At 57.7% G+C, this 12174-nt stretch overlaps 1 protein-coding gene across 1 annotated transcript in view; it reads right to left on the minus strand.

Annotated features, from left to right (window-relative positions):
- Positions 1–653: 653 nt before the first annotated feature.
- The window catches only part of SDC3 (syndecan 3), a 31593-nt gene continuing 20072 nt past the window's right edge, over positions 654–12174 (minus strand). The window contains exons 2-5 of the mRNA XM_081143880.1: positions 9647–9764; positions 7605–8218; positions 5577–5868; positions 654–4637 (exon numbers count right to left, since the gene is read on the minus strand). Coding sequence (XP_081000006.1) covers positions 4471–4637; positions 5577–5868; positions 7605–8218; positions 9647–9764 — 1191 coding nt within the window. The 3' untranslated portion in view covers positions 654–4470. The remainder of the gene's footprint in view (positions 4638–5576; positions 5869–7604; positions 8219–9646; positions 9765–12174) is intronic.

Consider the following 12174-nt stretch of genomic DNA (forward strand, 5'->3'; position numbering starts at 1 on the left):
CTTACACCAAAGGGCCAGGGCTGGCTCGGAAGTCCTCCCAGCCCTGTCCTTGCCATCGCAGGAGCCAGTCTGTGCTTTCAGGCTGTGGGACTCCTCCTGTCCTGGGTTCTGTTGTTCCGAAGCCATCATCCAAGACCCTGTAACCGGCTGACTGGGCCAGGCACTGTGCTAAGTGTCCTCCTCATGTAATCCCTGCCACACTCCATCTAGGGGATGCTGTTCGCTGTTGTCCCACTTAACAGGTGAGAACGCTGAGGCTCAGAGAGACCAGGTAGCTTCTCCAGTCAGGGCGGGGAAATGTCACCTGGGCCTGAAAACAGGCCAATCAGATCCCAAAGTCATCCCACCTCGCCAGTCCGATTCCAATATCCTGTGGTCCCAAGACTCCCTCTTTGTGGCCTGAAACCATGGTTCTTCCCCTGGGGGTGGACCACAGGGCCCCCCACCACCACCACAGCCTGGCCCCGGCCCAACCTCGACCTCGCCAGTCAGCTCCGTGGTTTCCTGAACACTCTCAACCAACAGCGGTTTTTACCATAATAGTTCCCACAAGGGGTTGCTGGTCAATTCTCCTTGCTTGGCTCAAGTCCAAGGGGGACCGTGGGCTGCCCTTCCCCAAATGACCTCTATGTTTATCTCAGACTCTGGCGACATCATTTCAGCTTAATTTTATTTCCTCTTATAAATGGGCACAGCACGGGAAGTGTTAAAAAAAAAAACAAAAAAAAACAATCAAAAAACAAAACAGAAAACCCCAAAAAGTTCCTTCACAAGGCTAGGACAGGTGAGCACCCACAGCGGGCAGCGCCTTGGTCGTTTTCCAGTCTTTTCCCTCCACTTTCCCTTAAAGTTTTGGCCATGAACTCAGGACAGGTGTGGTTAATAAACAGGTTATGGGGAGAGAGAGGGCAGGGAAGGCCTGGGGCAGGGAAGGACAAGCTCCCACCCACCAGGACAGGTTCTCGGAGGGCTCTGTACAGGAGAAAGGACTCGCAGGAGGGACATTGTCTTCAGGGGGCTCTCTGGAGCCACACTGCCTACAAAAAATATTTACATGCATTCGCCACACTGGGGCCAGGTGCACTGAGCTGCCAGCTGGGCACCTAGGGGATGCTGGGGCCATCAGCCCTTAGACAGCAACTCCGGAGCCCAGTCTCCGCATCTCTGTAAATCTGTACAGTTTATGAGCTTCTATTTACAGGCAGGAGGCCTGGGGAAGCAAGTCCAGGGTGGTGGCTGTCAGAAGAAACAGAGAGCTGAGGAAGCGGAAGCCACTCCTGACCCAAGACAGAGATGGGTTTGCTCCCTGTGCCCAGGGCCCCAGCTGGAGGCTAGGACAGATGACTTTGCCAACCCCAGGGGGGTTCAGTGCTGAGCACCCCAAGCCACCACCCACAGACCTGCCCGGCCCGGCTTTTCAGAAGGTACCCCCTCTTGCGCCCTAGGAAGATGTAGCCTAGCCCCAGAAACCACAACTGGGAGTGGTCCAACCTTCAACTCCCCAGCCTGCCTCGTGCTCCCTGGCAGCCTAGGCCCCAGAGGTTCTCAACCCACACAAGCTCCCTCTCCTTTGGCATTGGCCCTGCTTCCAGGAAATGCCAGGGCCCACCAGGCACCCTCCCCAGGAGCACTGGGGTGTCTGGGGATCTGTCGGGGCAGGCCCTGCACCCACATTGCACCTAGGCGAGCTCCAGCTCGTCCTTTAAACCGACCTCACTCTTAGATTGCCTTGCCCGGCTCAGGCTGGACAGAGTGGATTGGGGCTCGCTGGACTGTTAAACTTCATAATAAAGCCTGGATATTTGTCTCGGGACCAGGGCTCAATGAACGAGTCCCTCGGTCTCCTCTCTCAAATGCTAAGGACACAGAGAAGAGGCCGGTGCCAGAAGGTTCAGCCCTAGGTTAAAAGCCAGGCCTCAGATGTGAGGAGCCAGGCCTGCTGGGGCTGGGCTGGACCATGCTGGCCACGCCAAGCCCACTCCAGCCAGCCTAAGCCTGAGCCATGCATCCTGTGCTGGACCTGCCCTGGCTCCAGCCCCTGCCTCAGGTCTCCTACATCAGTCTCAGCACCCTGGGCTTCCAGGGAGCCAGGTCCTCTCTGCTCCATGCTCTCTGGTTTCTCAGCCTTGGCCTGCCCAGGCCTTCTCACCAGAGCTGCTGCCCCAAGACAGCAACCCACCAGGGATTAGAGGAGAATGGCTGGGACTTTGGTGTCTCCCACCCTGTGCCCCAGCCCTTCAGCTTCAGGGGTGACTGAGGCCAGGCCACCTGCTATAGTTTGTGGGCCTGGGATGTCTCTCCCCATTCCCATCCCCCTCCAAGGCTGGGACCAGCTGGGCTCCTTACAAGCCTCCAGGCCCTGCTGAGAGGGGTTTTGGGGTCGGAAAAATGGAGCCCCAGACTGGAAGACGGTGGGACAGGCTGTGGCAGCCCCTGGAACCTCGCTCTCACCGCCTTCGGCACTCCCACCCCTCACCCAGCAGAAGTCTGTTGCCAGTGCATCTTGAAAAGGGGACAGAAATAAAACCTGGGTTCCTGGCTTTACCTGGCTTGTAGGTGAGGGGTGGGGGTGTGAGCACCAGCCAACTACCGAGCACACCACATCCCAGCTCCAAGAGCCCCCGCTGAGCACACCCCCCAAAGGAGATTTGTGACCCCCACATTTAAAACCCATGGAAGTGGCCCACTTGCAAGGGTAAAGAAGGGGGAGTGGGAGGGGGGGGCCATGACATCCCTGCCCCCACCTGCTCTCAGCCCTCAGCCTGGGGCGCCGTCTGGATGGGTTGCTTCCAGCTGCAGGTCCATTCAGCTGCAGCCAGAACTGCCAGGTTGTTTGGCCAAATAAGCAGACAAGGTGTCTACAGGGGAGGCCGGTGGAGGCCCCCGGGGTAGGGCTGAGGTGGGCCTGGAGAGGCCAAGGGGAGAGGGTGCAGAGGGCCCGGGCGGCAGGGCCCACCCTCACAGGCACTTTGGAGACTTGTGTCCTGGGAGGCAGAGTTGGCCCCTAGCTCAGAGCAGGAGAGGGACACAGGGAGACCAGGAGCCAGACCACACGCTCCCTCCCCATCTGGGGCCTTTGGTCCTGGGAGATCCATGCCCCCTCCCTAGCCCGAGGCCTAATTCCAGGAACCAGCCTGCCTTCCTCAGCAAGGCTCCCGGATAGTGGGGGACTGGCCCCAGACTAACCTCTTTGCAGGCTACGGAGAGGAGGGAAGCAGGCCTGGGCTGTGCAATGCCCTCAGGGGCAGCGCCCTCCCACACCACACTTTATGGGAAAGGCAAGTGCCCACCTATCTTCCTCCAGTGTGAGAGCGGGGCTGTGTGGGGTGAGACTGTGCATCCACGTGGGATTGTGTCTTGACACGCCGGGGTTGGTGGCAATGTGGCTGGTGGGGGCACAATGGTGAGGGACTGAGAATGACAGGGCAATTCAGGGGACCCAATATGGGCTGACTGTTCTGGCTTGATTCCACCCTCCCCGGTGAGCCTGAAAGCTAAAAATGCGTATGCTGACAGATTTCGTGTGTATGTGGAAGGAGATGAGACAGAGAGGGGAAGCAGGCCACAGAGTCACCACTGGGTGACAATGACTTGTGACTTGCACTGTTGTAAGCATTTGGGGATGCGTGAGAAACACGAGAAGAAACGTCTTTGGGAGAATGTGTATCTGCGACATGTCTAGACTGACGGGGTGGTCAGAATTGCTTATGATTTCGTCATTTCATGCTTTTGACTTTGGATGTGACAATATGTGTGACATTGTGGGAGATGGTGTCTGTGCACAGTCCACTTGCAAGAGGGAGGTCCAAGCAGCCTCGCCCTCCTCACAGTGGCTGCCAGGCACTCTTGGGAAGCTAATTCCTCAGGGACAGACTGGGAAAGAGGTGAAGCCTTTGGGTGCATGTGCAGTGGGCGGGGTGAGGAGAGTGACCCCACAACTCGGGACAGGCTAGGACAAAACAAGCTGGGATAAGGAACACATTCTCACCCGGGTACAGAGGGGCCCTGGCACAGAAGCAAGAGGTGGCAGTGTCTCGATTTCAAGGGCTGAGCTTGTAAATGCTTGTCCTGGAAACCAGCCTGAGTCCCTCTCTGCCCTTAAAAGAAGACCTCAGCCAGCCCTGTGGGCCAGGTTGGAGTTCAAGCCCATCTCAAGCCCACCCATTCTTCCACCAGCCGTTCAGGAGCTTCTTTCCTCCTATCCACCTGACAGGAGGTCCTGAAGCCCCAGGCTGGTGGAGGACAAGAGATGAGCTCGTAAGGGCACAGTCTAGGGCAGATGGCAGCGCCCCCTGTGCCTCGGGGAAGATCTGTGTGAGGCTGGCAGTCTGGGCAGACCTTGGGAGGGTGGGCAGAGATGAACTGGGGCCAGGCTTCCTCCCAGGCCTGGTCCCAGACCAGGGCTGGTGGGACAGGCCAGGGACTGGGGAGGGGGCGACGCTGAGGCTCTGGGGAGGCACTGTGGCTCCGCTAGGCGTAGAACTCCTCCTGCTTGTCAGGCTTCTGGTAAGTGACGCTCGCCTGCTTGGGCTCCTCCAGCGTGTAGCTGCCCTCATCCTTCTTCTTCATGCGGTAGATGAGCAGGGTGACCAGGAAGGCAGCGAAGAGGGCACCCACCACCCCGCCCACAATCACAGCTGTGGAGGAAAAGGGCAGAAGTCACACCCAGGGGAGGGGGGAGGGGTGGGGGGTATGGCTTGGAGGTGAGCAGAGGGCCTGGGGAGGGGGCAGGGCCTGAGGGGTAGGGGCAAGAGTGGGGAGAGAGGGTGGAGAGACTAGAATCTGAGACTGGAGTTGCAGTCAATTCTAATTGCTGCCATTTACAGCCCTCACTGCAACCTGATCAGTTTTAGTCGCCTAACACACACTAACCCATCGAAGCCTCGTACAGCTCAAGGATGGTGCTACGGTCCCCATCCAATGGAAGGCACTATCAGTCAGGGGATGCTCCAGTACTTTATATACCATTTGGAAATAAAAACTCTGCCAACCAAACTATGACCCATCCCAACCAAAGGAGTTAACATATGAACAGATGTGCACTGAGAATTGATTAAGTACAAAATGACTATCTCCATTCTACAGATGATGAAAGGGGAGCCCCGGGAGGTGAAGGACCTGCCCAAGGCCATGCTGCTCCTCCTCAGTGGGGAGCAGGGTCTGCACCTCAAGTCCACACTCTTCAGGAAACTCAGCCAGGGAAGGTCCTCAGTGACTGGGGTCAAGAGTAGGGGCAGATCAACCCAAAGAATGGGCTCAGAAATTAGGACCCAGGGGGTGAGGTCTGGGGGGTGGGGGTAGGGGTGGGGTCAACCAGCATGGCCCAAAAAGCAGGGGTCAAGGGCAAAGTCTGGAAAGGGGTCAGAGGGTGCTGAGGAAAGTGCTGGAGGTAAGTAACACGAAGTCAGAATCAGACCCTGGGATAGGTGACAGTAAGGGGAGGAACCAGAGGGCAGGTCCTGGGAAACTAGGCTCCTAGGAAACTCACACCCTGACCATCCTCCAAGGCTCCTGGAGGACAAACTAAGGCCCGACCAGCTGCCCCACCCTGAGCTCCTTCTGGGCCCAAGCCTCACCTACGAGCACCTCCTTCCGCTCCAGGATGCTCTTCTGCGGCAGCTGAGCCGCTGAGCTGCCCGAGTCGATGGCATTGTCCAGGAGGCCAGGGCCTGGGCGAGCACCCTTGGGCAGGTTCCCGGTTGGAGGTGATGGCTTAGCTGCAGCCCCACCTACGGCCACCACCTCATTGGCTGTGTCTGGCTGCGTCATCTCTTCCTCCGGTAGCTCAAAGTCCCCACTGGGCCCGCCACTCACTGGTACCTCTGGCTCATCCCGGATGGTGGTCAGGAAGGACTCTGGAGTTGGGGTCTGTAGGGAGGACGGCATGAGACCAGGAGCCAGGCCCCAGCACCCCCTGCCACAGGGCAGCCCCCCCCACACACACACACACTGGGCTAACAATTACCAAGCACTCTCTATGTGCCAGGCACTGTGCTAAGCGCATTATGGGCATTTTACCCTCACAACATGTCCATGAAGGAGGTATTATTAAGCCAAATTTACAGAACAGGAAATAGCTCACAGAGGTTAAGTGACTTGTGCAAGAACACACAGCTAGTAAGTGGAAGAGAACTAAAATCCAGATCTATCCAATTCCAGCATCTGTGTTTCTAATCATATACTATACCGTCAACATCTGTTCTCACCTGGCCACATGCTGTCCCCACCCCATCTCTGTCACTTCCCCCTCCAGCTGCCTTGGGGGATTCCTGTCGAGTTGCTGTTAGGGGACTGCTGGGTGCAACTGTTACATACTTGGGCCTGGTCCCCAATCCACGTGCCGGGGGCAGTCCGAGAGCACAGATGCAGAGTATGGTACCTTGTGGGCAGGTTCCAGAGAACCAGCCCAGTGACCATGAATCTGGATGGCTCCCACCACGTGGGGCAGGGCCAGAGCTGGGATCGGGGCAAGGATATAGAGGGTGGGCCTGGTGCCTGAGCTGAGAGGCAGTGTGCAGAGGCTGTGCCAGCGACCTGATCTCGTCACTGTCTGCCTTCCTGCCTAGCCAAGCACCTGAGGAACATCAGGCTGCCCGGCTGCTCAGAGGATCGGGGCTGCCTCTGCTGGGGCTAACGCTGACCTGAAGGCAGCTCCACAGCCCACAGGCCCTCCTCTGTGAGGCTGGCTGCAAAGGGCTTTAGCACCCCATCAGTGTCACCATGGACCCTCCTTGTCCGGCATACCCAGCAAGGACCAAGCTACTTCTCCCATCTCCTTGATTCCATCCATCCCCGACATGCTGACCTCTCCACTCTCTTCCCTTCAGTCCCCTACCCCCCAACCCCCACACACACCCAGGCCTCTGGAGCCAACTGACAGGTTCACATCCTGACTCTGCCACTGCTGGCTGAGTTCTGGGGAGAGTGGCCTTGCCTGTAAGGGAGGGTGACACAGTGCCAGCCGGGGCTGGAGGTGAGGAGAGAGGAGATGACACAGGTGACATGCACAGCACTGAGCTGCCCCCCAGCTACAGCGGTCCCCAGGGGCAGGGTGCCTGCTTAGTCACCCTCAGACTACTAATAACAACAATGACTATGATAATAACACCCAAGCCTGTGGTGTGTTTTACTACCACCAGGCACTGTCCTCAGTGCTGGACTATGTCAGGGAACTTAATTCTCTCACCACTATGATTTAATTCTTATTTTCTCCCTTTCACGGATAAAGAAACAGGTACAGAAGGTGTAGACAGGACAGGTGACTTCCTGAAGTCACATGGCTAACAAGTGGCAGCGGAAGAATTCTAACCCAGGCTGCCTGGCTCCTGAGGCTGTGAACAGAGCACAGGCCCCTCCCCCACCAACACACAGCACCCAGTTCCTTCCCCAAGCTTAAGACCCAGCCAGGTCTCTCTTCCATCCCCACCTGTGACTCACCCAGCCGGGGCCCTCCAGCCCCATGGCCCTCTCACCCTCCCCAGCCCTGCCCAGCTCATCTCCAGAACCTCCCAGTCCTCACCTCTGCCCAGCTCCACCCTCTCGCCTCCCAGGGCCTGACCCACTCTCCTCTACTCTCACTCCCTGTCCTCTCCTAGCCTGCTTACCTGAGCCACCTCAGTTGGTCCAGGGGCAGTTGTCCCCAGGGGCAGGGTGATCTTCTCAGGGATGTCAGGCTCCTGGGTGGTAGCTGGCCTGGGAAGGGCCCTTGGCCTAGAGGTAGCTGTACTGACCAGCCCGGGTGTGGGAGCCTCAGTGTCCAAGACAGCAGCCGTGGTGGGAGGTGAGGGCGCTGCTGGGGTGGTGGCCCGGGCCGTGGCTGCCGTGGTCAGTGGAAGAGGGAGAAGCCTCCGTATGCTGGTGGTCCTTATGACAGAGGTGGTGGTCGCGGAGGGGGCTGCCACAGGGATGCTGGGAGTGGCGGTGGCCACTGTGGCAGGCACCAAGGCCATGGTCGGGGCCCCTGTGGTCGTGGCAGCAGTGGTAGCCATGGGAGTGGAGATGGTAGTGGCTCTCTGGCTGGGCTCTTCTGGGACCTCTGTCACCACTGGGAGGCTAGTGGCTGGTTCTCGAGTGGGACGCTCAGAGGGGAGCTCTTCAAATGGGGTGTCCACAGGCTGGATGTCCATGGTGGGCAGCACAGCAGGTGTGGTGGACACTGCCAGGGCTACATCTGGGCTGAACCGCATGGCTGTCTCAATGCCTGACTCCTGCTCGAAGTCTGAGGGGTGGGGAGAGGAGAAAGCTAGAAATCTGGGTGATTGTGAGGGGCCTGGGCGTGAGGATCCCAGGTAAGCCATGGCCATCAAGATGAGCGGTCCCCACTCTTCGCACAATGTTCCCAGGACAAGATGAGGGAAATGAGGAAGGCACTGTCTGGCCAAAGGTTACTAGTTGGCCAACGGCTGGTTCCCCATTCCTTTCTGCCCAGCCAAAAATTCCTCTAGGGGACCATCTGTTCCAGGAAGTCTTCCCTGACTACCCCAGCCCACCCAGCCTGGAGCTTCTAACAGGCTGAATCCAGGCAGTGGTAACCAAGGGCCTACTGGCTACAAATCTCGCTAGAGGTCGGGGAAACGGGAAAGGCATTCTGGGAAAAGGCAGTGGGTACATCAAGGGCTCCCTGAGGTGCAGGCAGAGGGCAAGAGGCAGAACGAGACCTTTCTACAAGGGAATACTTGAGCAACCTGGAGGACTCGAACCAGGTCAAGTAAAGGGACTTGGGAGGAAAGAAGAGAAAAAAAGAGAAGCTGCATCGGCTCCTAGGGGGCCTGAACCAGGCAGAGAAGCAAAGGGGAGCAAGGAAGGTTTGGAGGCAGGGACATGGCCCATCAGAGACGAATCTAATGAAAATTAACTTGTAAGAGGCTTAAAAAGGTGGGCTAAAGTGAGGAGACTAGAGGCAGGTGGCTGCAGTGGCCAGTTTTGTGGCACAAAGACCTTCCAGGATCTCATGAAACCTGTCCTGTCCTGTCCTCTCACTGGGCTCAAATCTCAGCACACACCTGCTTAGAGCTCCCTCTCTGTGCCAGACCCGGAGGACTATGCTGAAGCCCTCCAGAGACCCTGAGAAGAAGGTATATTTATCACTATGCACAGATAAGAACAGAGACGCTGAGAGGGAAGGCGGCTCTATAAAAGTGGCACAGCTGTTAGGTAGTGAAGCTGGGATTCGAACTCACACCATTCCGCTGGCCTTTCCCAGGGTGGCCTCAGACCCAGCGGTCCCAGGCCCCACCCTTCTCCATCAGTGCCCTAACCCACACTGGCCCCAGTGGCTTGGACGGGAGGGGCTGAACCAATCCAATGGTCTCTGCTGAGGATTTGCCCGCTAAGTTCCTCTGAGTGGTTGGAACAGTACTGAAAACTGGGTTACTGAGTGACATCTGTGTTCCCACATGGAGGGCGGAGGTCTACAGGGAGATCTAGGTAGTGCACAGAGACAGAGACTGGGTCCTGGGCTTGGAGGCCTTAAGTCCCTGGTTCCATCCCCAGGATAATTGGCCCTTCTTGTGTTTGAGGTCCATGAGATTCCCCTGCCTGACCTCCCTGCCCCCACACCACCGATTAAGTGAGCCTGCAGGGGTCCCTGTTCTCAGATCAAAGCCTTGTGCTGGGCACTGGAGACAAAGGAAGGGGAGGTACTTACAGCCCGAGCCTGACCCGGAGTACAGGTCGTCCAGCTCATCGTCGGGGAAGGAGTCATCATCCCCGGAGCCCTCGAGGTCCACAGGCCTCTCAAAATTCTCACTGCGCCAGCGCTGAGTCTGGGGAGGGCAGAGACAGGCACAGGGTTCAGCACCTGAGGCCAGCAGCTGGACAAACCCAAAGGGACGACAGACATGCTCACGGACCAAGTGGCAATGGAGGGACGGCATCAGGTGTGGCCTCCAGGTGGACAGAGCCAGGGTGGGCCTAATGAGCACTTCCTGCCCACCCAGGGGCCAGGGTAGCAGCCCCACCTTGCTGACGGTCACTACTGAGGATCCGTCACTCACCCAGGCCCTGATCAGAACTGCTGGGTGGCAGAACTGGGTTTAGAGCCAGGATGCTGGACTTAAGTCCTGGCTCCATCTTTCTGTTCTGGAACGGGCCTGGCCTCTCCAGCCTCTCTTGCTCATGCTGTTCCCTCCACCCAGAACACTGTTCCTTCCCACCCCTTCATCCTCCAACTTTGTGCCAACTAATAGCTGCTCCTTCTTCCGAGAAACCCTCCTACTTTGATCTTTCAGAGCATCTTGTGCTTCCAGATTCACATCTGTCACTGCTATGAGCTGGGTCAGCGCGGGTGTGCGCTTGTTTGGTGACTGCTCACCCCCACTAGACTATGCCTCGATGGAGGCAGGACCGGGTGGGCACAGAGTAGGTATTCAGGACATACCTGTTAAGGAATGGAGGTGGGGTTGGAAGATGTGACAGGGGTGGGACAGGAGCAGGAGCTGAGGTTGGGGAAGCCAACCACAGAAGGCTTCAGTGGCCACCTGACAACTTTCTCAGAGGTGGAGGCTGAGCATCCACAGTGCTGACTGGCATGGAAGCCACAGAGGGTGTGTGAGCAGGAGACAGGCGGGATCAGTACTGTGTTCTGTGCTCAGCCTCTCACACCCCCGCCCCTCACAGGCCCCTCCTGGAGTTCAAACAGAGCTAAGAGAGGATCCCAATCCTGGCTTCCTGCCCCCGCCTCGACCACCTGCTCTAAAGCCTACCCAGGCCAGGCAGGGCAGGAGGCCCGGGAAGGGGGCCAGGAGATTCCCCCCTCCACCCCGCCCCCTTTAACACACACACACACACACACACACACACACACACACACACACGCGGTCTCGAAGTAATGAATTAATCAGTATTTACTTGCTACCCCTGAGTCATGGAGTGAAACAATTAGTGTAATTGCTCCCATGACTAATTGCTGGGTCTTCCTCCAGCTTAGACATTCCAGGAGCTCAGAGCAGCCATCGTCCAACTTTCCCCAGCTCCCATATACACCCCAACTGCCCAGAACAACAACCCCAAGACCTGGGGTGAGGAGGCTAGGAGGCTCCCCACACTGCTGACCTCCAAAGCTGGGCCAGCCTAGCTGGAGTCCCTTGGAGACTGCTCAGTTCTTAGGCAAACCACCTGAAGCCAGAAACTGCAGCTCCTGCCCAGGGCCACACAGCAGGATGGGAACTGAGCAGGGACCAGGGCTCAGGCTCCACTCCTGGGTGGGGCCATCCTCACCGTCTTTCTATCCTTCCAGGCAGGCCAGGGAGACCTTTAGCTGGGAGGAGAGGTTCTAAGAAGTCTGTGGTCCCTAGGGACTCCCAAGCTGGGGTAGACATGAGGGTGTCCTCACGATTCCTCAGTGACAAGTGCCACACAGCAGCCCCTGACACGCTGCTCCCAGAAAGGTCTGCAGAAAAGTCCAAAGACCCCCGCCACCCCAAATTAACACAGACCCTTGAAATGACACACCCAGAGACACCAACAGAACGTATACAGACACACCCAGACACACTAAAGGCAGCCACAGAGTGCCATGTGCTGGCGTGCCTTTGGGGGCAAACAGGCACATGCATGGGGGGTGGGACTGGGCAGGGGTGCACGCTGTGCAGCTCTGAGGCTCAGAGACAAGGAGGGAACCTCCTGTGAACCCATCAGCCTCCACTCAGGTAGCTCTCACCTAGATACTATTCATCCCCAGCTCAGTAGCCATCGACATGACAACCGTTACCATGACGACCATCTCCTCCATGCTAAGGACCAGGAGCTCCAGCTCCCCACAGAGATGGGGGGGCAGGAGAGGGAGAGATCATGAGGAACAGGGAGGAAGGCAGAGAGGGGGGAGGGCAGAGGCATGGGACGAAGAGGTAGGGACAGAGGAAAGCCAGGGGACAGAGGGGCACAGGGTGGGAGTGAGAGAACGAGAAGGCGAGAGTGGGAAGTGGAGGGGGAGAATTCTCTCTCATCTTAATTTAGCCTCATGCTCATCAGACAAAGCTGGGGAAGGGGCCACCTCGGTGATTTTCCAAACGTGCATCCAAGAGATCGTTCTTTTGGGGAGGCGCACGAAGCAGCCCCAAGACAGCATAGGGGGAGGGGTGGCCAATGGCCCAGTCACCCCTGAACTCATCCTGGGAAGCTAAATTCTGGGAACTCCTGTGACTTGTGGGGGTGGGAGGTGGGGTGCAGAATGCA

This window comes from Miniopterus schreibersii, assembly GCF_964146895.1.
Source record: "Miniopterus schreibersii genome assembly, chromosome: 8".
NCBI classification, from domain to species: Eukaryota; Metazoa; Chordata; class Mammalia; order Chiroptera; family Miniopteridae; genus Miniopterus; species Miniopterus schreibersii.